Source organism: Dendronephthya gigantea, unplaced genomic scaffold (genome assembly GCF_004324835.1).
Source record: "Dendronephthya gigantea isolate DGI-Jeju-01 unplaced genomic scaffold, DenGig_1.0 000158F, whole genome shotgun sequence".
In the NCBI taxonomy this organism is placed as follows: Eukaryota; Metazoa; Cnidaria; class Anthozoa; order Malacalcyonacea; family Nephtheidae; genus Dendronephthya; species Dendronephthya gigantea.
Genome location: NW_021163168.1, coordinates 30,601 through 52,809, shown reverse-complemented (window position 1 = coordinate 52,809; position 22,209 = coordinate 30,601). Strand labels below are relative to the sequence as shown.

The 22,209-nt window shown below is 36.1% G+C and overlaps 2 protein-coding genes across 3 annotated transcripts in view; one reads left to right on the top strand and one right to left on the bottom strand.

Annotated features, from left to right (window-relative positions):
* Positions 1-241: 241 nt before the first annotated feature.
* LOC114537492 (heat shock 70 kDa protein 13-like) lies at positions 242-1,625 on the top strand. Its single transcript, XM_028558532.1, has one exon. It carries the CDS (start codon positions 327-329, stop codon positions 1,623-1,625), a length of 1,299 nt encoding a protein of 432 aa, XP_028414333.1. The 5' UTR covers positions 242-326.
* Positions 1,626-3,241: 1,616 nt separating this feature from the next.
* Positions 3,242-22,209, bottom strand: part of LOC114537477 (myotubularin-related protein 13-like) — a 29,634-nt gene continuing 10,666 nt past the window's right edge. Inside the window, exons 12-27 of one of the 2 annotated variants that reach the window (XM_028558509.1) lie at positions 21,002-21,106; positions 20,838-20,917; positions 18,501-18,612; positions 17,252-17,408; positions 16,374-16,433; positions 15,996-16,115; positions 15,862-15,912; positions 15,130-15,207; positions 13,627-13,730; positions 13,339-13,411; positions 12,671-12,736; positions 11,094-11,436; positions 10,363-10,458; positions 9,371-9,445; positions 7,383-7,462; positions 3,242-4,017 (exon numbers count right to left, since the gene is read on the bottom strand). In XM_028558509.1, coding sequence (XP_028414310.1) covers positions 3,817-4,017; positions 7,383-7,462; positions 9,371-9,445; positions 10,363-10,458; positions 11,094-11,436; positions 12,671-12,736; positions 13,339-13,411; positions 13,627-13,730; positions 15,130-15,207; positions 15,862-15,912; positions 15,996-16,115; positions 16,374-16,433; positions 17,252-17,408; positions 18,501-18,612; positions 20,838-20,917; positions 21,002-21,106 — 1,801 coding nt within the window. In that variant the 3' untranslated portion in view covers positions 3,242-3,816. The remainder of the gene's footprint in view (positions 4,018-7,382; positions 7,463-9,370; positions 9,446-10,362; positions 10,459-11,093; positions 11,437-12,670; positions 12,737-13,338; positions 13,412-13,626; positions 13,731-15,129; positions 15,208-15,861; positions 15,913-15,995; positions 16,116-16,373; positions 16,434-17,251; positions 17,409-18,500; positions 18,613-20,837; positions 20,918-21,001; positions 21,107-22,209) is intronic. The other variant, XM_028558510.1, reaches the window with a different exon arrangement.

Sequence of the window (22,209 nt, the reverse complement as noted above, 5' to 3'; positions counted from 1 at the left end):
AAAATTACTTTACTAAAAATTACTTTTTTAATTATTAATTTAGTTACACGCTTCTAGCCGTAGTGAAAAGTACATTAAGGAAAACTTTTTTAGTAAAGTTTAGTTGAAACTCCCAATTGGGATTCTCCGGTTCCCCAACGGTTCCCCTGATCCCCACTTTGATCCCCGGTTCCTCTGTTCCATTTTCGCGCGCATAACCAGTGCGCACGTACGTGTACTTCCGGAAAGAAAATACAAGGAAGTTACGAGGGACCAGTGAGGGACAGATAAATAACAAATAATAACAAGTATATTATAGTGATTTACGTGTTTTTTTTTAATGAGAGATGAGTTCTAGTTTTGGTTTACTTGCTTTAGCAATTCTGGGCCTAATTGTCGCTGGATATATCGCTCAAAGCCGACTACCACCGCCAAAACCAAAAATCGTAGGTATAGATTTGGGGACAACATACTCTTGTATTGCTGCATACGAAGCTATAACTGGTAATGTTTATATATTTAAAGATCAGCATGGCAAAAAAACTATGCCCAGCGTTGTTAGCTTTACGGAAAAAGGCGTGAAAATTGGACATGACGCCCTTGCAATGGCAGAGACCTACCCAAAATCGACTGTCTACGACGCCAAGAGATTCATAGGTCGAAACATTAGTGACAAGGAATTAGACAAAGTAGCCGGATTATATCAATTTAGGCTCGGTAAAAACGAGAATGGGAGTGCATTTTTTGAAATTGAAGACAAGAAAGTTACACCTGAAGAAGTTGGATCCTATATTATTAAAGAACTTGTAAATGATGCTGAGAGAAATATATCAAGAACCATAACAAAAGCCGTTATGTCAGTGCCGGCTGAATTTGACAAAAATCAAAGGATGGCGACCAAGAAAGCTGCTCAGTTAGCTGGTATTGAAGTTTTGAGAATAATAAATGAGCCTACTGCTGCTGCATTAGCTTATGGCTTACATGAACACAGCCACATCAACAATGTCATAGTTGTTGACCTTGGTGGTGGCACCCTTGATGTATCACTTTTAAATGTTCAAGGAGGTATGTTTGTTACCATGGCAATGGCTGGTAATAATCGGTTGGGTGGACAAGATTTTAACACCAGACTTTTACAATACTTTTTGCAAACCATTCAGAATACATTTGGCAAAAAACTTGACAACTTGGAAGAAATTCAGAGGCTGCACCAAATGGTTGAGTCTGTAAAATTGAATTTAACAACTGATTTTCATGTTACAGTCAACTTGCCTTTGCCCTCTTTAAATAGAGCGAAAATTTTGGCTGTTTTCAAATTGAACATAACACGTTCGACATTTGAAAAACTGAATGAGGATCTTTTTCAGAAAGTTATAGACCCAGTAAAAAAGGTTCTTGAAGTAACTGACTTGAAACAGAGTGATATTGATGAAATAGTTTTGGTGGGAGGATCAACAAGGATACCAAGAGTTAGGCACATAATAAAGGAATATTTCAATGGTAAAGAACCAAACATTTCCATTGACCCTGAATTAGCTGTTGCAACTGGTGTAGCAATTCAAGCTGGTATTTTAGGTGGGGCTTGGCCCTTGCAGGTTTCAGCAATTGAAATTCATAATGAAGATTTGCGGAAAATCAATGTCTAGAATTATATATATATCATAGATATATTATATATATATATATATATATATATATATATATATATATATATATATATATATATATATATATATATAACAAGAATGACAAACTGGTTTATTCCATTAAAACTTTATTGAGCACTCTATACCTACATGATTTCGAACTCGATACTTGTTATCTTCATACTGATTTATATATATATATATATATATATATATATATATATATATATATTATATATATATATATATATTATATATTATATATCATATATTATATATATATATATATTATATATATATATATATATATATATATATATATATATATATATATATATATATATATATATATATACACACACAACATGTGTAAAACAATGTGCCCTCCCAGCTATCACCAGAGTGCAATGGTGACTGCTGCACTTGGGACACAGGACATACAGTTATGTATATACAAACAACATTCAGACTCTAGACATTATATTATTATATATTTATTATCAGAGTAAGCAATAAAAAAGGGAAAGAATTAATGGGTTAAGTTAAAGTTAGTAGGAGTTCTTGGCTAGACATACCTAAAAAGGTTGCATTTTAGCACTGGTAATATATCTTGTTACTGCCAGTAATGATGATAGTCCTCATTCATTCCCATTATACTTGAAATAGTTTGTGGTCCTCAAACGCTTTGTAGGAAGAAATTTGATTTAAATATCAAAAAGTTGAATATATCTTCGGTGCCAAGAGGAGGGAAATGATATTTAAGGCGTCCAGACATTTCTGCCGCTTGTAAACTGAAAGGACCAGGTAGTATTTTGCCATTATTAAGTTTGCAATTGATTGCTCAGGTCAAGCCTATCTTTGTGGAAATCAACATTGGCTGAAGGCTTTATTTTTAGGGCTGCCTTTGCACACACAACAAAATCTGCCTTTTGGTAGTTCGAAAGTTTCTCAAACAGAAAGATTCTCAGATTATACACATTCATATTGTCTATGCAATTCTACTTTTGAGAGATGTAAGTTTGGCAACTACGAAACTTTCATAACAACTTTTGTGTATATTACACTTCATGCACTTATCTTCTGCAAGACTCTTCACTAATCAGTACATCTCTTAGAAGTAGAATTGCATTGCAAGTTGGAAAAAAATTGTACCGTGTAACATGGCCTTTAGGCTTGTAAAATATATTGCTTCAACTTTCAATGTTTTGCTTGACCGAACTTTTTCCCGCGCTGCAAATTAGCCAATCAAATCTTTCAACGCAAAACCCGCGCGCCGCGTGCGGAATGATCTATTTCTAAATTATGAAGTCCCGTATACACCTTTTCCCAGGTGCTTTTTAAGCGCCTTGCCTTTTCCCTTATATCACGAACGCGCTATTCGTGATGACTATTATCCAAACGAATTCTAGGATACGTTTATACGGGACCGTCCTCGAATTCGTCCGGTTTAGGTAAGAATGTAAGAGATTTTGAACGGTGGTTCTACGTGTTCCGGCACAAGAGGTTTCGTCCGGCCCGTATGAATGTAGCCTTATTCCACAGTATCCAAGGGCGTTTGCTTAGTAAGAAAACCCTTCAAACTTCGCACAAATGAGACAAAACAGTTTTAATTGCTATTACTCTTACACCCACAGGTACACACACTACGATTTTAGGAACCAATTTATCGTCTGCAACTGCAACAAAGTTAGGTTATAAGAATAAGCCATACATTTTTTTGCGACTTTCTCTTCAGAAGGCCTGTCAACAATCTAAAGAAAAGTTCACTTACTTTGGGAGAAGAGTTCTCATCCCTCTATGCGAATAGAATGGCCCAACTCTTAGCAAGGTATGAACTTGTAATCAAAATTGATTAACTAAAATTTTAGGGTGTGCACCCGGTTTTAACGTGCAAGATACATTATTTATTAAAATTAAGTTAAAATCAATTGTTATGGTAAAAATATCTTTCATTTACAGTCATTAAAAACTATTTTTCGGCGCTTTCCTACCCGGCTATGGTGCTCCCCATTGCAAAACCGCCTTCAAGGCGTTTTGTTGTGTTAACAGAACTATCTATTTGATTATGTACAAAATATATTTATTGTATGCAGTGGCGGTATCTAGTCTGAAGATCCCGCTATCAATGAATGTCACAGTATTTAAAGGCTAAATCATCCGGCTGAATACGGCAATGACTGCATACACAAATTCACCTAATACATAAACTATTCGACTTTAAACTTAGTGTTGCCATCCAAATCTTCATTAACGACTCGCTGCTTGCTTTAAACGCAAAAGTTCGTTCATCAGTGACGGCGTAAAATTTATGTTGGTCTGCTTTTCCCGGCTTGTCAGCGGAATACACCTGAAGGATCTTACCACATTCAATCACACCTTTCGGTATTTGGTCCTAAAGATACAATGATCGCAACTTTGGCATTCGGTTTTCATAGGTAATTAAATAAATTATAGTATTGGCTATATATACAATTAAACAGCCTCTTAGAAATTAAGAGGTGAAGAAATCGATGACAACAGCATAAAATTCGTTCTGAAAAAACATTGCACCGAGAGTACATTACCAATTACCAATATTGTTGACTAGATGTTGAAACGTGTGATTTATGATTGGATCTCACAGTACAAGTTGAAATATAAAAATTGTACACAAGATTATGTGAAATTAATTAATTTTTTGACCGTTTTTATCGAGGTCCTTATGGTTCTTATACAGGCCAGAACTACGTCAAAATTTTTACAATCGCATTGCCGACTTACATGTTTCACCTCTATTGCTGTAAGTAACAGGATTATTAATCATTACAGTGGGGGTCAAAGGTCTGAGTCCAGTAGATAATTTTTCTTAATTTAAAATAAATGATGTCTTCTAAGTTGGAAATTGGATATTTTGATCTGAACTTGCCCACTTTATATGATAGGAATGCCTCCCATATGTTTTCCTGTTAATTCTCATGGTATTTAAGTTGTACAAGTAATTCGGATTATTCTTTTTGTGGACCAAAGATGGCAAAACTGGTTAGCGGAGGAAAGAGGGGCCAGAAATCAACAATGAAGGGATGTATCTGCGGAAAATTAAAGTTAAATTATATGAGTCGAAGGAAAAATTAGAAACGTTTCGTGAATCAGGTTGAATCAAATTAATGAAGATCTGGGAGACCAAGAGCTACCCCTGCAAGGGAAGGTGGAAAGAAAGTATAAGGAAAACCAGTGGACTGTCCTTAATTAATGTGTGAATAGAATTGAACTGGTAGTGCTAGCAAAACTGGTTCAAAACTCTATGCCAGAAAAAGTGAAGGCTATTTTGAACCGAAAAAAAGTTATACAAAATATTAGAACAATTGTATCAAATCCTATAATATGGTTGGGGTCAAAGGTCTTTCCATCTTCCTTTGCAGGGGTAGCTCTTGGTCTCTCAGATCTTCATTTGATTGAAAATAAACCTGATTCACGACACGTTTCTAATTTTTCTTTCGACAGATATAATTTAACTTTAATTCATAGGTCAAACCTCGAAGAAAATCGAAACCCGAATAACTGAACACAAGAACGCTATATAAAACGACACGACCTTAAATCCCTAGCCGCAGTACACATATACGACAACTTACACACCTTCGCCTGGACAAAAACTGAACTACTGGGACGAGCACAAACAAAACACGCACGTGAATTCAAAGAAGCTTGGTTTAGTACAGACGACAATACTGTTAACAGACATATCGACATTCCTGCAGTCTATCTGCAACTTAAGACAAAAGTAAGGACTCTATTAATAATCACATTAATATAACTAATAATAACTTAAATCCACCCGCATCTGATACACAACAATCTAATCATTCCACAGCGACCATCCCTGACAACGAGATGCAGTCAACCATGACAACGCATCCCTCCACTACCACTCATATCAGATCAACTTCAAGACAACCAATCAGACGCTCTCAACGTATACGAGTCTTAAAGAGCAGCGCGAAACTTGAATATACAGGGTGTCTCAAAAAAAACGCAACCACTTAATACTCTAAAATTCATATTGTTCATAAGCTCAATAGATTTTATGCCCCTGGGATTTTAAAATCGTACAGTTCAACTGCTAATAGTCAAATCAGCTAAACTAATAATGGTGCAGCTAATAACCGAACAACGAGTTTTTATTGTCGTGCATGATAACTTAAATGCTAACTTTCGACCTTGTAAAATAAATTGTAAATAAAATTTTATTCGTTAAATACTTTCAATTCAGCTCGTTGGTTTACGCACCCGACTTTGTTTACCGACGATTGTGCCGCTAGAATATGATTACAAGCTTTCTCTCATTCCAGGGGTCAAGCGTCTTTTGTGTTGTGGAACAAAGAAGATATTCATGAATATTAAGTTATACACCCTGTACAGGGTGTCCCAAAAAAAAGCAACCACTTAAATGTGCAGAACATTAATACAGCTCTAAAGCGCAATACAGGGTGTCCCAAAAAAAACGAAAACTATTGAAATCACTCATTGTTAAAATTTGAATGCCGTGTTAACGAATTTCAGCCCGTGGGGATTTAATGCAACTTATAAAATGCTAAATGCTTTGTGTTGCTAGAGAAAGGGGATATGTCGAAGGTCATGGTTCTTAAGATGCACATCTAAATGTTATCCATTTTTGAAAATTGTAAATATGGTTGATTAATAAATATCATTTTTGTGAATAAGCAAATTTTACGTAAAATCATGCGTAAAAATGAGTATGGTAAACATTTATACACCTGTGGGTCCCAACAGAGTGCTTAGGCATTCAAACTCTAACAATTGCATTGTTATGGGTGATTTCAATAGTTTTCGTTTTTTTTGGGACACCCTGTACAGGGTGTCCCAAAAAAAACGAAAACTATTGAAATCACCCATAACAATGCCATTGTTAGAGTTTGAATGCCTAAGCACTCTGTTGGCCCACAAGTGTATAAATCGGGGTTGCCATAAGGATTTTTATGCATACATATGATGCAGTCAAATTTGCTTGTTCGCAAAAATGATATTTAAAACAATATTTACAATTTACAAATATGGATAACATTATTCAAATGTGCATCTCAAGGACCATGACCTTCGCTATGTCCCCTTTCTCTAGCAACACAAAGCATTTAGCATTTTATAAGTTGCATGAAATCCCCACGGGTTGAAATTCGTGAACACGGCATTCAAATTTTAACAATGAGTGATTTCAATAGTTTTCGGTTTTTTTGGGACACCCTGTAGATAAGCACCTCTGGGAATTGAAAATGGCTCTTAATCCTTCATTTACAATGCTAAAAGTCATTTTAGCTGAACTATGGTGCAAACCCGAACAATATTAATATTCTTGCATATTTAAGTGTTGCGTTTTTTTTTTGGGATTTGGGTCTTGGGACACCCTGTATATAAAGCTAGACATATGTGAATAATTTAGATAATCTGAAGAAGATTTATATATTAATATATATATATATATATATATATATATATATATATATTCAAATCATAGAATTAAAAGAATTTTAGCGGAAACAAATATAAAACAGTTATGTGAACAGCATCTATATATTCTAGTAAAGTCAGAATACTTCTAATTATGAATGGAGGAGTCAGAGGAGTCATTGAATAGCGACGGGACCCCGAAGAGAAGAATGCAACAAGAAAAACGCTACATTTTTCACTTGTTTTTTACGATTTTAACACATGACTATGTGTCCAAGTCTTTAACTAAACTGGGAGTCTGGGTATGCTACGTACCTCACGTTTTTCAAAATAGGCTAAGCAATTTTTTCGTAGATCTAATTTAAACCACCGAGGCAGCCAGTTCTTTCGAACAACTAAACGAAGAGAAACACAAAGGTTTATTGAAGAGAAACACAGTTATAGAGGCACGATAATTGTGGGGGGTAGGGGAAACATATTCATGTTCCGCATGATCAATTTCTTTTTAAATCGATTGTCTTTAAAGTCAGTTGACATGATATTAAGAAATGTGCTCCCTCTAATAGACCTTTCTTATAATGACGTCAAACGCGAAAAGTCGGATGTTACACGAAATTTGATTGGCTCCATAAAACTATCGAGCCAATTAAATTTCGTGTAAGATCAGTCTTTCCGCGTTTGACGTCATTATGAAAAAAATCTATTATCGTGACTTCCTACGCTAACTGCACCAAAAATATATACGTATTCAGTGACGAACATTATCATTGATTAATGATGTCTGACATACCAATATCCATTTTCCAGGGCCTTTTTTAAGAAATTTCGAGTGGGTGGGCCATTGGCAAAAAAGGGCTTCCCCACTAGCGGAAAGAAGCAGGAATGTCGATCATGGCCGAAAGCTAGGGGGCACCCGGGAGATTTTTGAAATCAGTATAGTCAAGAAACGCCGTTTCCTATATTCTTAGCCTTCAAATTTATTCTAAAAACTGTATTTGTATCTCAGATAAAAATATGGAAAACGCACAAAAAATATAAAGTTAACTTACGTCTTACCAAAAGTAATATCAAAGGTACAACATGTGTGTCAATATCAACAGGGAGTAATGGAGTGTATATTTGACAGTTTAGTGTATTTTCCAGTCTGAAGAGTATTTTCTTTAAACTGGATAATCTCTGTACACTCAAATATCCATGTATATTTGTAAAGGTAAAGATGCATTTGAAATATTGTACATTACAACAGAAAAATGATTGATCATTGATGAATCTATTTGTCTATTTAAGCCGTTTTTGTGCTCGACTGTCTCGACAAATAACATTCGTCGAGTTACATTCGACAAAGGTTGGGTTACAGAATACAAGAGTGCTAATAGTAATACACTGTCGCAGAGCTAAATTATTATTCAATATTCTTCATTTTTTGTTAATATCTTTCAAAAAGGGGATTTTCACTGGGGGGCCAAAATAGTGAACTGGGGGGGGGGGCAACATGGAGGGTGGGGGGGCCTTGGCCCCCCAGTATATATGTTAAAAAAGGCCCTGCCATTTTCTGTGGTAAATTAAAAATCGGAAACTGCGGCGATGGTTTACGATTTAACATTCAGTCAACCAGACGATATAGGTTTTAAGTAAATTAATATGTGATTCAGTGATTGTTTTGTTTCAAAAAGACTTATTTCAATACTTTAAAGTCCAATTTACGCTTTGTTAAATCTAAGTAACCGGGCTAAATGCCCTGTATGCCAAAAGATAATTGCAATAAAACCTATATCACATTCTTGTAAGTTTGCATGGTGAAGCTTGTAGGTACACCACGTATTAAAGTATTTAATACTGCAAAGCTTTCGGTCCGTTAACCCGGGGACCAATATTGCACTGATGAAGGCCCATGTCATGTTATTTAATACTCATTTCAATACCACAAAGTCCATTTTACGCTTCGTTAAATCTCGATAACCGTTCTCATGTGAACAGCCCCTAAGATTGCCAATTCTTAAAATAAGTGTGGTAAAGCGGAAACCAGGAATTTCTTCAAAATAATTATTCACAATAGACTGAGCACTTCGCTGAAGAATTTGAATCAGATATTAAACCTTTACAAAACATTAAACCTCCAGTACATGCATCTTAAGAACAGTACATTTGAATAACCCCACTCTTCCTACGAAGTATACGGATTCACAACACTTGGAATACAAATAGATACGACAAATGAGACCTGACCCAACAAGTACTTGATGGAATGGATCAATGAAAGGATTCATGCATGTAACGTTTTGCTGATGATTTAAATAACTTACATCCTCTTTTGGTTAAGAAACCACAGCAAACTATTGGGGTAATTTCGATATCTTTCTCACTTCGCCAGTCAATTCCTAAAACGGGTTGATGAATAAAATTGCCATCTTAATCATCATATATCAATTGCGGATGTCATAGAGAGACGTAAGATATAATTGGCTAATTTAAACTTCTACCACGACTTACTTTGATAATATAGCCATAGGTATTTACGGTATTGCAGTATTTACGCGAGAGTATCAATTAATAATGTTTGAAGAGAAAGTTTATAGTAAAATGTTTGCAGTTATTTAAAAACATAAAATAATTCCCATTAGAAGGATAGTTTTCAATGTGGATCAAAATACACTCTGAAAAAAAATTCAACGTTAATTTAAAATTTGATTTTCATTCATTTTAACTCAGTAGTACTTGTAATTGCATGTAATTGGAATAGGTTCTATTAATCGTAGTCAAATGTTTACAATTCACAACCGAAAGAACCAAGTTGTTGGGTTTACAAAATTTAGTGTTTTAAATAATCACTTATTTAAAAATCTATTTAGGCTACTTTAAAAAACTATTTTCGTTGCACTTAATTACTCTTAATTATTCTAAAATTCAGGTAAACACGCGCAAAGCACATAATTGACATTAGATATAGAAATACAATATTATAAAAATAACATTTTAAAATATTAAACAAAATTCGTCTTCAAATTGGTTCGACTTTAAGTAAGATATTACCTTGTATATATTTATAGGGGATAAATATAGGGAGTTGAAAGTATGTTACGACACATAAACATTAATTTTTATATTCACTATTTTTACTAAATCCCATGATGCTGTGCGCGTGCATTCCTTGAGGTGAATAATCAAAATGGCGACATTTTGTTTTGATTTTGGCGCGATTTAGTACCCCAAGGAATGCGCGCGCACAGCATCATGGGATTTAGTGAAAATAGCGAATATGTCTGTTTTGTATACGGCATTAAACATAAAATCTGACCTTTGTGATCAAGATAATCGCATAAACCATTGAACATTCGAGATTTTTTTCCCGAGTCAGTCTCATCGGTTTTGTCTTCGCGAAATTCTGCCAGAGCTGTTAGGTATAAAAAGATTGATTGAGAATTAGAATATAAAAATGATGATTAGAACATAAAAATGATGATTTTGCTGTTCGGTAAATTAAATAAATGACTATTTCGATTGCCAATATCTATTTCAATAATATTTAATACTATATACAGTATATAGTTGTTTTTAAGGCCCTAAAATATGGACAACATTGGCCTACACACGTAAAAATCATCATGTTGATGCAAGTTGTTAAAAACAGGAGTGAACAATGTTGTGCTGCACCCTGTGAACAGTATTGTTAACAATGTTGTTGAAGCTTGTTGAATCATCAACGTTGTTGCAACTTGTTGCAACAACATTGCATCAACATTGATGATTCAACAAGCTTCAACAACATTGTTAACAATACTGTTCCCAGGGTGCAGCACAACATTGTTCACTCCTGATGCGACAACCTGATCAATTTTTGGCCGTGTAGTAGCGATTTCCGATTCTCAAAATAGTTTTCTAGTTAGAAAAACACTTGACCTCTTTCACTGGTAAACGATGTTTAACTTATAATAATTGCTATAGCTCTACAGAAGTGTGTTGGTATCATCTGACCCAATACAGCCCAATATACGTATATAATATCTAAGTATACCGTTTATCACATACCTGTATCAAAAAATTTTTTCCGGGTTGGTTTGTTCACATAGAATTTGCTCGAACCAAAACGACGTTTTATTTTACTATCTGTCTCTTGACGACGATTCTGTAGTAAGTTGTCGAGCGATTTGCTTTCCGTTGACCGCATACTGTTATTGTTACGAACGTTTTTCGCCTTAAGGGAGCCTGTTTTGATTTCGAACCTTTCTGCCACGTCCGTAAAAAGTTCCTCTTTTGATTCACTTGTTATGATGCATGATATATCATATTCGATTGAGGATTCCGAATTCTGACCATCATCCGGGATGTTGGACCTCTTGCGTAATAAGTCCTGGTGTTTGTCAAGCATATTCTGGAATAAATGTATTTCTATTTTAAAAATTTGAGAAATACGATAAGAGTCTACACGTGTTGGTCTTTACACGCAAATTAGGGCAGAAAACCCTGGAGGCGTGTGAGGGGTGCGCTACACCCCCAGTTTTGGCAAGGTGGTCGGATAAACGCGACGTCGGTAGGTAATAGCACACAAGTGATGGTAAAAAGTACAACTTTGCTCAACTTGCTTAGTTTCTCGCGATAATTTGGCAAGTCGTCTCACTCGTCTGTTGACGAAATCGTTAAAACAGATTCTCAAAGTTTGCATGTAATGTCGAATCAATAAATATGTATACTTCTAAAACGCGTATAATTTGAGGCATTTAAGCCACAAATTCCTATCGCGTTACATATTGTAAAAACAGTCGGTTTTCATTGCTTAGCCATATGCTTTCTTTAGACACGCTTCAAGTGACACGTGTTCATCGGTAAAACTTGGGGTTGTACAACCCAATTAAGAAAGTCGCGTTACGCCCCTGCCAACCAGTAAGTTTGTTTACGCTTTTAGTAACCCAATCAGAATGCATGAATATTGACTGCTTCCAGGAAAAAGGTACATTATTTACCATTTTACATGAAGTTTTAAAACATTAAGGCATTCTGATTGGTTTTTCCTTGAAAAACAAGGAATTTCGTTTTAGGTGAATCAGCAAATTTGTTCACATTTTCAGTTTGCCACTGAGCTAGAGGTAGCTGACAAGAGCAAGCGTGGTTAATGTGTATATGATGGTAATGCCGGGAATAGGTGAGGGTAAATCAATTAGGATTTTCATCACTTCATGCACTCGATTATACATATATTCCACTCGATTATATATTTAATTCCACTCGAAATTAAGACACTCAGGCACTCAGTGGCAAGAGCATTCCACCGGCATCGCAAAAGCGTAGTCGACTCATTTTTCCATCAATTGTTCCTGGCTTGAATTTGAAGTGTGTATAATTCCACTCGAAATAAAGACCCTTTCAACCTCTAGAATTTACCTACATCGAGTGAAGTGCCAAAAATCATAATTGATTTACTTTCGGTAAAAGGTAAATTATCAACCATTTTACAAGAAGTATAAAATTTAGACATTGCATGTCTGGCTTAGCCTGAAAAATGTAAACAAATTCAGATAGTAGTTCAAAATGAAATTCCTCCTTGTTAATGGAATAGGAGAAATCCCTGGAAATTTAAACTTCGACATTCTTATGCATACACATCTCACCGCAAATAAATCTTCCTGTAGTTTTCGTTGTTCTTTTGCAATTTGTTTTGCCTCTTGCAAACCCGCCTAGTGTAGAGAAATATTATTCATATTATTGCAGCTGAAACGAACACAACACGCTAAAAGATAAAAAAGTGTCGATTTAAACCCACAGGCTAGTCAGATTTCTTCCTGCCAACATTTGCAACATCGTTTACTTAAACTTTTCCCTAAACCTTTTCTACGAAAACGAAGCTATAGTTAGGTGTTTTTAGCCAAATTTGGAATACCCCGCTATTTTTATTTTAGTATAGCGAGGACGGCGTGAGAGCTAGTTTAAATTTATAATTCTAAATAGTTTGTGAAATGAATTAAATCGCTTCACATAACATCGAAGAAGGAAGTAAGCAAATTCGTTTACATTTTTCAGCCAATCAGTGTCTAAGCAAATCAGAATGCCTACATTTTTACTACTTCATGTAAAATGGTCAATAATGTACCTTTTCACAAGAACTAGTTCATATTTATGCATTCTGATTGGGTTACTAAAATGTAAACAAATTTGCTGATTGAAATTCCTCTTTGTTATAACATTGACTTTGTGAGTGTTTTATGTCCACCAGGTGTCTAACGTTTTTTGTATGATGCTTTTTCGCTAAATGGCCTATATAAATAATATTGTGTTGTACCTCAAACTTTGATGTGGCATAATAGGATTCCCAAACTTTTAACGAAGGAATATGGTATCGTGGTATGAGTATCCTAGTAAAAGAAGAATACGATTTTTTGGTTAGCGAAAATTTTCGAATCTCTTAGCAAAATGTCGCTTCAATATCTACCCGGCAAGCTGTTAATTCCTTATTCGTAGCTAGAGTATTTTCTCGTTTCATTAGTGCCAACAAAGTAAATGATCACAGTCCTCTTTTTTCGCCCGGGTTTTTACGCCGCCTAGTTCCTCTGTATAATCACGCACTGACCTTTCTGTTTTGGTTTTCATGTAGTTGTTGTTGATAAACTTTTCCGGATCGGCCATGACAGTTAGGTTGATCCAGGTCCATAACGACAGAGTTTTGTTATCAATCTATTACGGAGAAAAGTCAAGTTGTGTCGAACAGAAGTTCTTAAGTCAATTCCCAGGCTGACAATTTATAGACAGTCTTTTTTCACTAAAACTTGTTAATGTGTTTAGATTCAAAGTGTTTGTGCCACATGCAGATAACACTGACTTGGAGAGACTTACAGACGGTCCAGAGTTTTTGGTTAGGGTGTGTACATATATCGCATCAGGTATGCTGAGACCCACTTTTGGCCAGAAGGGTAGTTAGGCCAGTAATACACTTATTACGGGCCAAACAATCCTACTGGCCAAAGAAAAGCCTAAACTAAAACCCCGCGGACATAATTGATGCGGACAGCACTAGTTGTCAACAATTGTTTAATAGCTAAATCTTGAAAATCTGGCCTATGTATGTAAATTCCAAACTCCCCCGTATCAATGTTGGTTCCTAGTTCCTGTTATCATATTCAGAATCCTAATGGGCAAGTCGTAAGGAATTTGAAAAAATATCAGTATGAAACAACTTAATCTTAAATTGTTAATCACTGTTTTAGTTACCTCTAATATTTACAGCAAAATCGTGAGGTAGCTATATTCTTAAAATTACCCACGCAAAATTTGAAATGTGATCACAGAAACGTTAATTTTCTTCGTTTGTGAAAGATTCGCCATTTTTGCGCATTGTTTGCTTACGTCATCAGGCAAAACTTGTAGTCGCGGAGCTTTTGAGTACGAGTTTTTTAATAAATTTCGCACTCGAAAGCCCATTAGTCCAACGAGTTTGTCAGATAGCGTAGGCTTGGACTGAAAATGACAAATCTTGTATACTCTTGTACTTGTAGTTACTGCTAAATCTTCCTTAGCACAGTGTAGAGCAAATGCTACGGTGTAAAATACAATATATTACGAAATAAGCATCTTTTAATTCTTTGCGCTTACTATGCAATAACGTCACAAATTTTAAGGTGGGGTTAAGTGCGATCAGCCCAGCTGAAAACACAACCTCGTACCAAGGGTCTTTTCCTCTGGTCCATAGCCCTTCCAGGTCCATAGTCCTTTATAACACAGCGAAATTACCCTAGGTATGAGGTTGCTCAAAACATTCAAAGCTCCGGTGATTTAGGAATTCCTCAATTCTCAACGCCAATGCAGTGTAGACAAGGCATTTGTTTGTATTACGGGAGGTTTACCAGTGTGATCAGATCTGGTAATTTTTAAGATTCGGTCGGATGCACATAAAACATCTGATATTAGTAATAAATTTATACCAGCTATTAATATAGGAGGACGTGTTCTAACTAGATGAGCATTTTTGGTTAAAAAATTGCATATTATGGTCACACTACGAGGTTTACATGATTAAGTTACGCTAAACTTAACTATATTACCGCCAAATTATTGGCGCCCCAAACATTAAACATACTTCTTCCTCTTGAAACTGTTGCTCGGAATCACACAAAAATGTACCGAATCGACAGGAATAAACATGGTCTGCAATAGTCTAAAAAAGAACAAAGCTCGGTTAGTTTTAGCGATTCTTTTTCAGTTTTTATAAATGTTAACCAAAACATTGAAATCACTGGTTTCCTTGGACGCTTCCCTTTAAGCGGCCAAAATGGTCAAACCGAGTATTCCGTTAACAATGTAGCGGTGAAACTCCATTCTTCGTGTTGGGCAGACGTAAATAACGATATATACTTAAATGCAGAGTTCTTGAAACAGTCCAAAAAACCAGTCTGTACGGAAATATATGCAATTGGACCGTTTAGGTTTCCCGTGAAAAGAAAAGCATGCCTACTTGATACCCTCTACTACTGCGTGTTACAATTGTTAAAGTTTCTTTTCCAAACCGTTATTAAAGATGTCTCTATAAACATTCACTTCTACATATAACATGAAAAAACTAAAGAGAACAGCGCGTACATCAAACAAAAATTGCAATTGGCAAATGTCTGAAGACAAATTGGTTCAGCTATCAGTTCTTTTGCATAATTTACCAGCTGGCAAAGGTTTATTTAATGTGCTTAAAGTACAACAGAAACGTGACAATATAGAGCAATTTCTTCGCATCAATGCACATGGATTTTGCTTTTCATTTATTAAAGTCCCTAAATCATGAATTTCATGAATTGTAATAAACGAAGCCTTCAAATACCTGCAGAAGTCCCTCATTGAACTCAAACGAATAAGGAAATTGATTCAGAAGCTGGGAGAGTAAATAAAAAAATAATCAATTGTTACGAACTCGTAATCAAACCGTAAACGTACAAGTAAAATAATCGATCAAACCTGCCAAACACAATCAAGCCATTGTAAAAATATAGGTCCATGTCCCTCATCAGATTTCGGAGATATACATCGTTCCGCAAACATGTGACCAAAGGATAGCCATTCTTTCTGTATCAGAATCTGAAACCGAATACGGTTAAACAAAGATCACAGTAGGAAGTGAACAGTATAGAGTCATTTCACTGTGTAACCCAGTGCTGTATATTTAATCAGTTACTGGCTGCGGTTCGTCAGCTTTATGTTCTAATTGGCTGTTCTATTCTGTGCCGAGATTTTGTCCGTGAGATAGAGTCAGAAAGAGATACACACCAAAATATGACGATATTTCGACCGCCAATTCGCATCAAAAACGTTGTACAAAGGCCATCTGAAATTTACCTGAAAGCCATCGATTGTGCGGTAATGCGGATCAAGAAGTAACTGAGACAAACTGGACAACTGTTGAAGATAAAATAATGCAAAAACGTAATCATATACACGCAACCTCTTTCAAAGCCTTTTACCTTCACTCTGGGTTGGGGTAAAAGACCATGAGATCGGCCAACCGCTTCTGAATTCTGATTGGTTAAATGATTTTTCCTAATTTATATGTAATTAGCGGAACAGTTTGTAATTATTCCGAAATAGTACAATTCCAATGTGCTTTAATGCGACAATATTATCCGTTGTACGTGACGCCGCCATTTTGAAAATATTAGAGAAAATTTTATGATTAATTATGCTTATTCAAAACCCACGAAATGCATATGGGTATTTTGAACGGCCGATCCCTTTCCTCTCCCCATATAAAGTCCCAAAAGGCCCTGGGGAAGAGGTTGATATATACGAAATAATACGATGAATTTGATTATTTTTCAAAGTGTGTGGGAGTTAAACAAACGTACACCTACTATGCACATGGAAAGTGTCATGACACGTGCACGTCAATACTCAATAGTGATTTTTTGTGATATTTTTTATGATATTAATATGATATTTTTTATAGTATAGCTTTTCCTAGGGTAGAATCACAAAATAAATATAATTGCATGGTAACACACGATCTTATAGGCAAATTTTAGTCAACTCATTTTTATAATGCAGGGCCCAGTTGTATAAAACTCTTTAACTACGTTCTGCATAGTTAAATCCTAGTTAACTCAGAAATACGCAACTCTGATTGGCCAATTCTGTCCTTAACTACATGCAGTTAAAAGAGAAACGTAAAAATATGGGGAATTTCAAGATTTCGGAACTTAGTCATGAAAATTCCTCACCTGTGCAGTGCGGTCACAGCCATATTCATAACTAATCAAAACAGATAGCTTGTCTGCACTCATGGCGGTGATAACTAACGATGTGGTTTCCAGTAGTTCACTAATCTGTGAAAGCCATTGAGTTTCAGCAAGATCGGAAAGAAACGTTTTATCATCGCTAAAAGAAGGCATAGAATAGAAAGTTGGAGCGTTTATTTATATATATATATATATATATATATATATATATATATATATATATATATATATATATATATATATATATATATATTCAAGGTTGTCATTTCAAAACCTGGAACGTTTAACTACCGGCGCGCAAAAGATGATTGGTCCCCAACTATTAGGCCTCTGGAACAAGTTTATTTTCTGTTTTGAGCTTTTTATTTTTATGTTTACTTATACATTCTTAGAGGTTAGAAAGATCAATCTCCAGGTTTACGACACTGATTAACAAAACTAACGCTCCAAATAAGTTTATGTATTTAACAAATAGATTACAATGAACCGTTGTCTGTTCAGTTATAGATACACGGTATGACGTCATATGTGATAAGAACAAAAAAAGTGGCCACGAGCCGCCGGGGCGAGTGGTCACTCTTTTGTTCTTATCACATATGGCGTCATACCGTGTATCTATAACTGAACAGACAACGGTTCATTGTAATCTATTTGTTTTATATAATAAAACTGAAAAAAAACCCAAAAAAACCCCAAGAAAATTGCTGTGACGTCATTCCGTGCGTCTGTCCTCTTATAGATCATGGCTCTCGACCAATGAAATTGCTTGAATTCTTTACGTTATTATATAATTATGTATTGACCCCCGAAAAATTAGTAACTATTGTCAAAATACGCCAATCGCGAAACCATGGACGCAGGAAAAAGCACAGTTTAGGCAAGATTTCTAAATAAGATTTTTTGTGAAGAGACCTTGCTTGTTTTTACCATTGTACAACTGCAAACAGAGGCCCGCATGTTCAATTTCCTAAAATGTGACAACGGAAGTGCAGTAAACTTCCGAGAGAGATGTATTTGCGTTCGACGAAGGAGAACCCTTCCTAATCGTGACATCACGGCTGGATGCTATATCGTTTTGAGATTTTTGTGTGGCATTTGCCTCGCTTTCGTGTTTTCTCGTTTGCCTCGACTTCTGGATTTCGTTACATGCTTTCCGTATATTGCGATAATAAGCTGTTGTTTAGAACCGGGCATTTTGACCGTGCAACGGACAATACAGTATAAAACTCACCACTCTGCAGCCAACAGTGTTTGCAATTTAACTGAACTTTGCTTAACAATTTTGTGATCTGGAATGATTTCTTTGTCCGTGTAAACAAACTTCACGTGAGGATAACAAAAAGCTATAACAATAGAACAGTGCATGGGTACAACCATTAACAGACTATGTGCACACGGTAACGTTTTCGAGCGTTTTCATTTCAAACACTGTCAATTTACAATAGAAGTTGAAGATAATTTAACACATTAAGCATATTTTCCCTGAGATCGCGTGGACAGGGCGTCACAGCGATAAACTAAATAAAAATTGTATTGAAAACTCTCGAAAACGATGCTCGTGTGCACATAGCTGTAACTAGAGAACCTTGGATGCAACTCAGCGCATTAATCCTTTTTAGGTAACTAGAAATATGTCTCCTTATAAATACCCAGGGTCTGAGCTGCATGTACTTACGGCTAATATTACATTGCTTTAAGCCCGTTTTTCACTAGGTGAATTTATTCGCGCGAAGCGAACCGATATCTGAAATCCAGTGATGTTATTGGTTTGCGAAAAAATTGGCCGCAAAAAAGTAAAATCGTTTCCTACTTTTTATCTGTTCGCGCGAATAAATTCATCTAGTGGAAAACGGGCTTTAATTGTTTATATGTAGAGAAGAGCCAAGGTTTTGAAAGAAAGTTAGCTTTCTCCGAGTAATCAACTAATAGGTATTAATTGAGATCGAGGCCTGTATGTTCAGAACAACTCTTAGGGGCGATTTGTACGAAATACCGAGGACTGATATTCATTTATATGGATGGGGTGGAAAATGCGTTTTTGGATGCAGTATCGAAATTTGTGCCAACAAAAACACTCCGAGGTCGAAACCATCTCCCTTGGATGAACAGCACGATACTTCACTACATCAAAAACTCCAATAGAACGAGGATTGAAAGATCCTGTCGTCCAAGTGATTCGTCTCATTCATGTGTCGTCTCAAGTACAGATTTCGAGAGCTCTGCACCACAGTCAAAAGCGCGAAGGTCGCTTGGACTATACAACTCCACATGTTCTCGCGAATACAATCCGTTTTTTTGGAAGTCCAAAGTTTCAAATGTTCCAGTAAAAGTTTCGGCCAAAACTAACGAAAATGAAAGAATGTATTTCGATAATAACGCTGAGATTGCGGACACTTTTAACGAATACTTCACAAGCGACACCGCCAACGACTTTAATCCAGAACAACATCCGGGCATTATTGTCGAAGACATTACACTGACTAACGAAGAAATGACAACGGTGTTAACTAAGTCTAAGTTGAATAACAATAAAGCTCAACGTCCGGACGGAATCCCAGCACGATGGCTGACGGAAACCTTACGTTGTGGTGCCCTTCTTAATGAGTGGAAGTTAGGAAATGTCGTGCCTGTATTTGAACGCGGTGACAAATCGTACGTAGAGAACAACCGTCCAATTCCGTTGCTTCCTCTTGTCTCTAAAGTCCTCGAACGTTGCGTGTTTCACAGCATCGAAAATCAATTTTTTCAAAAAATAAACCCTTCTCAACACGGATTTGCCCGTCGAAAGTCATGCGTGACACAACTGATTGAGTATTCGAACAGATAGGCCGCGAAAATTTTATCACGGTAACCAGATAGACGTAAGTCACGATCAACTCTTGCAGCGATTATGTGAGTTCGGATTTCGAGGTAACATTCCAAACTCGTTTTCATCACACCAATCGTTATCAACAGACAGCAGTTGGTGGAGCAATATCAAAACCATTAGCGGTGACATCTGGCGTACCGCAAGGCTCAATAGACCTTTTGCATTATAGACTACTTTTTTATCCATGCAACGAAATGCAACCACGGCTGAAAAGAGCAAGGCTATATTTTCCACATTCTCCAACATTTCGCAGCCAAACTTTGCATTTCTACTAATTTCAGTACAAATTCGTGGACAAATTAAGCATTGCAACCTTTGTGGACGACACCAGCCTCGTACCCAGGCGTTTTAATAGTAAAATGTTTAACGTTGCGTTCAGTTATTGTCCACCCCAAGCACCCCCCCCCCGCGCGCTAGCCTTTTATCAGCTGACCTCTATACAATAACTGAATACAACGTTTTATATTTTACTATATTAAAGCGCCTGGGTACGAGGCAGGAACGACACAAAGGTCTTTAAAACAGTGGACAATCTGTCTGATGCATCATCGCTTCAGGAATATCTAACAATATATCGTTACGACGTGATTGAGATAGGTTTATAGGTTATAAACAGTCGCCTAATCTCAACGACACTATCACTGCAGTAAGCTGTTCATATAACACCTTTATGTAATTCAGTGAAGTTATATACTCTACCTTCTCCTTGTTTCGGTGTGATTTGACCACTAAGTTGCTGCGCTGGGGTAGTCAACAGACTAGTAGAGTTCGTACGGCTCCTAAAAAGGATATAGTTAATTTCTCCTAATTATTTCAATGTTCATTTCTTAATGTTTAATAACAAGAGTAATCATTTAACTTACTGCTCAGTGAAAATAACCATTTTGTCGCCATTTGACTGTTTGTTCTGAAAACAAACTGAAGCCAAAAAGTTTTCATCTGATTCGCATCTGTACTCAAATATGCCTCTGGAAAATAGACATGGTTATATTGAGTTTATGAGAATGTTGCAAAATTTATGCAACGTTAATTTGTCCCTCAGAAAATTTGTCACACTTGACATCATGTAAAAAAGTCTACATTTCTTCTGATAATTCTGACTCTAAACTGTTTTGAAACATTAATATATGTTATCAAGGGCTGGTTGTATGAAAGCCGGATAGCGCGTTATTTACCGAATTGTGATTTTTCCTATCGCATTAAAATCGCCCGTTTGCTAAATCTTTTGATTAAACGATTAAATCTTAGTATTTCTAAACTAAATTGAGGATCCTCTTCAATAATTGTTGGTTCTAAAGACTGAAATCTTATCGGCGATAAACGATCGCTTTTCGAGCATTTTTAGAACTGTTTAAAAATCATCTGGCTCTCCGGCCCCAGCAGAGAACACAAGGCGGAAAACGTATTCAGTTAAAACGATTCAAGCGCAGCGAATAATACGTCGCTTGTAGTGTGATGAGACGTTACCCAAGAAATTTTAATATGCCATATTTTGTATTATTTACTGGGCGTTAATTCATAGTTGTACTGCGTTGTCTGTCATGATAAGATAAAATTGGGTGGATAACAAAAAAGATGGCGGATGTACATTTTACCAGAATGCATTGCGGTCGGAAATCGTTTAAAAAAGCGAACTGACGTCTTTTAAAGGACAGGCATAAAACAGGAAGTCATTTTCTCCGCTGTGTTAAAATTTCACGTCATTAGGAGTTTTTCGTGCCCTCTTTTTTCAGTAAATCATTCTTGATGCTCGCAATGCATTCTGGTAAAACGTACATGCCGCCATCTTTTTCGTTACGGTCAATTGAGACAAACTGAACGTTCTAAATACGTGTTGGTAACAGTTTCCTTTAATATAGCCTAATTGTTCAGGGGCCGGTTGTACCAAGCCCCTTTAAACGGCGGATAAGTCAAAATTAAATAGCACTCTCAGGGGTGGATCCAGCACTAGTGCACTAATTTGCATGACACAAGAAAACTGCTAAAAATAGCCATTTTGTTTTGTAATGCAAATTAGTGCACTAGTGCTGGATCCACCCCTGAGCACTCTTACATCTCTCTTGAATATTAT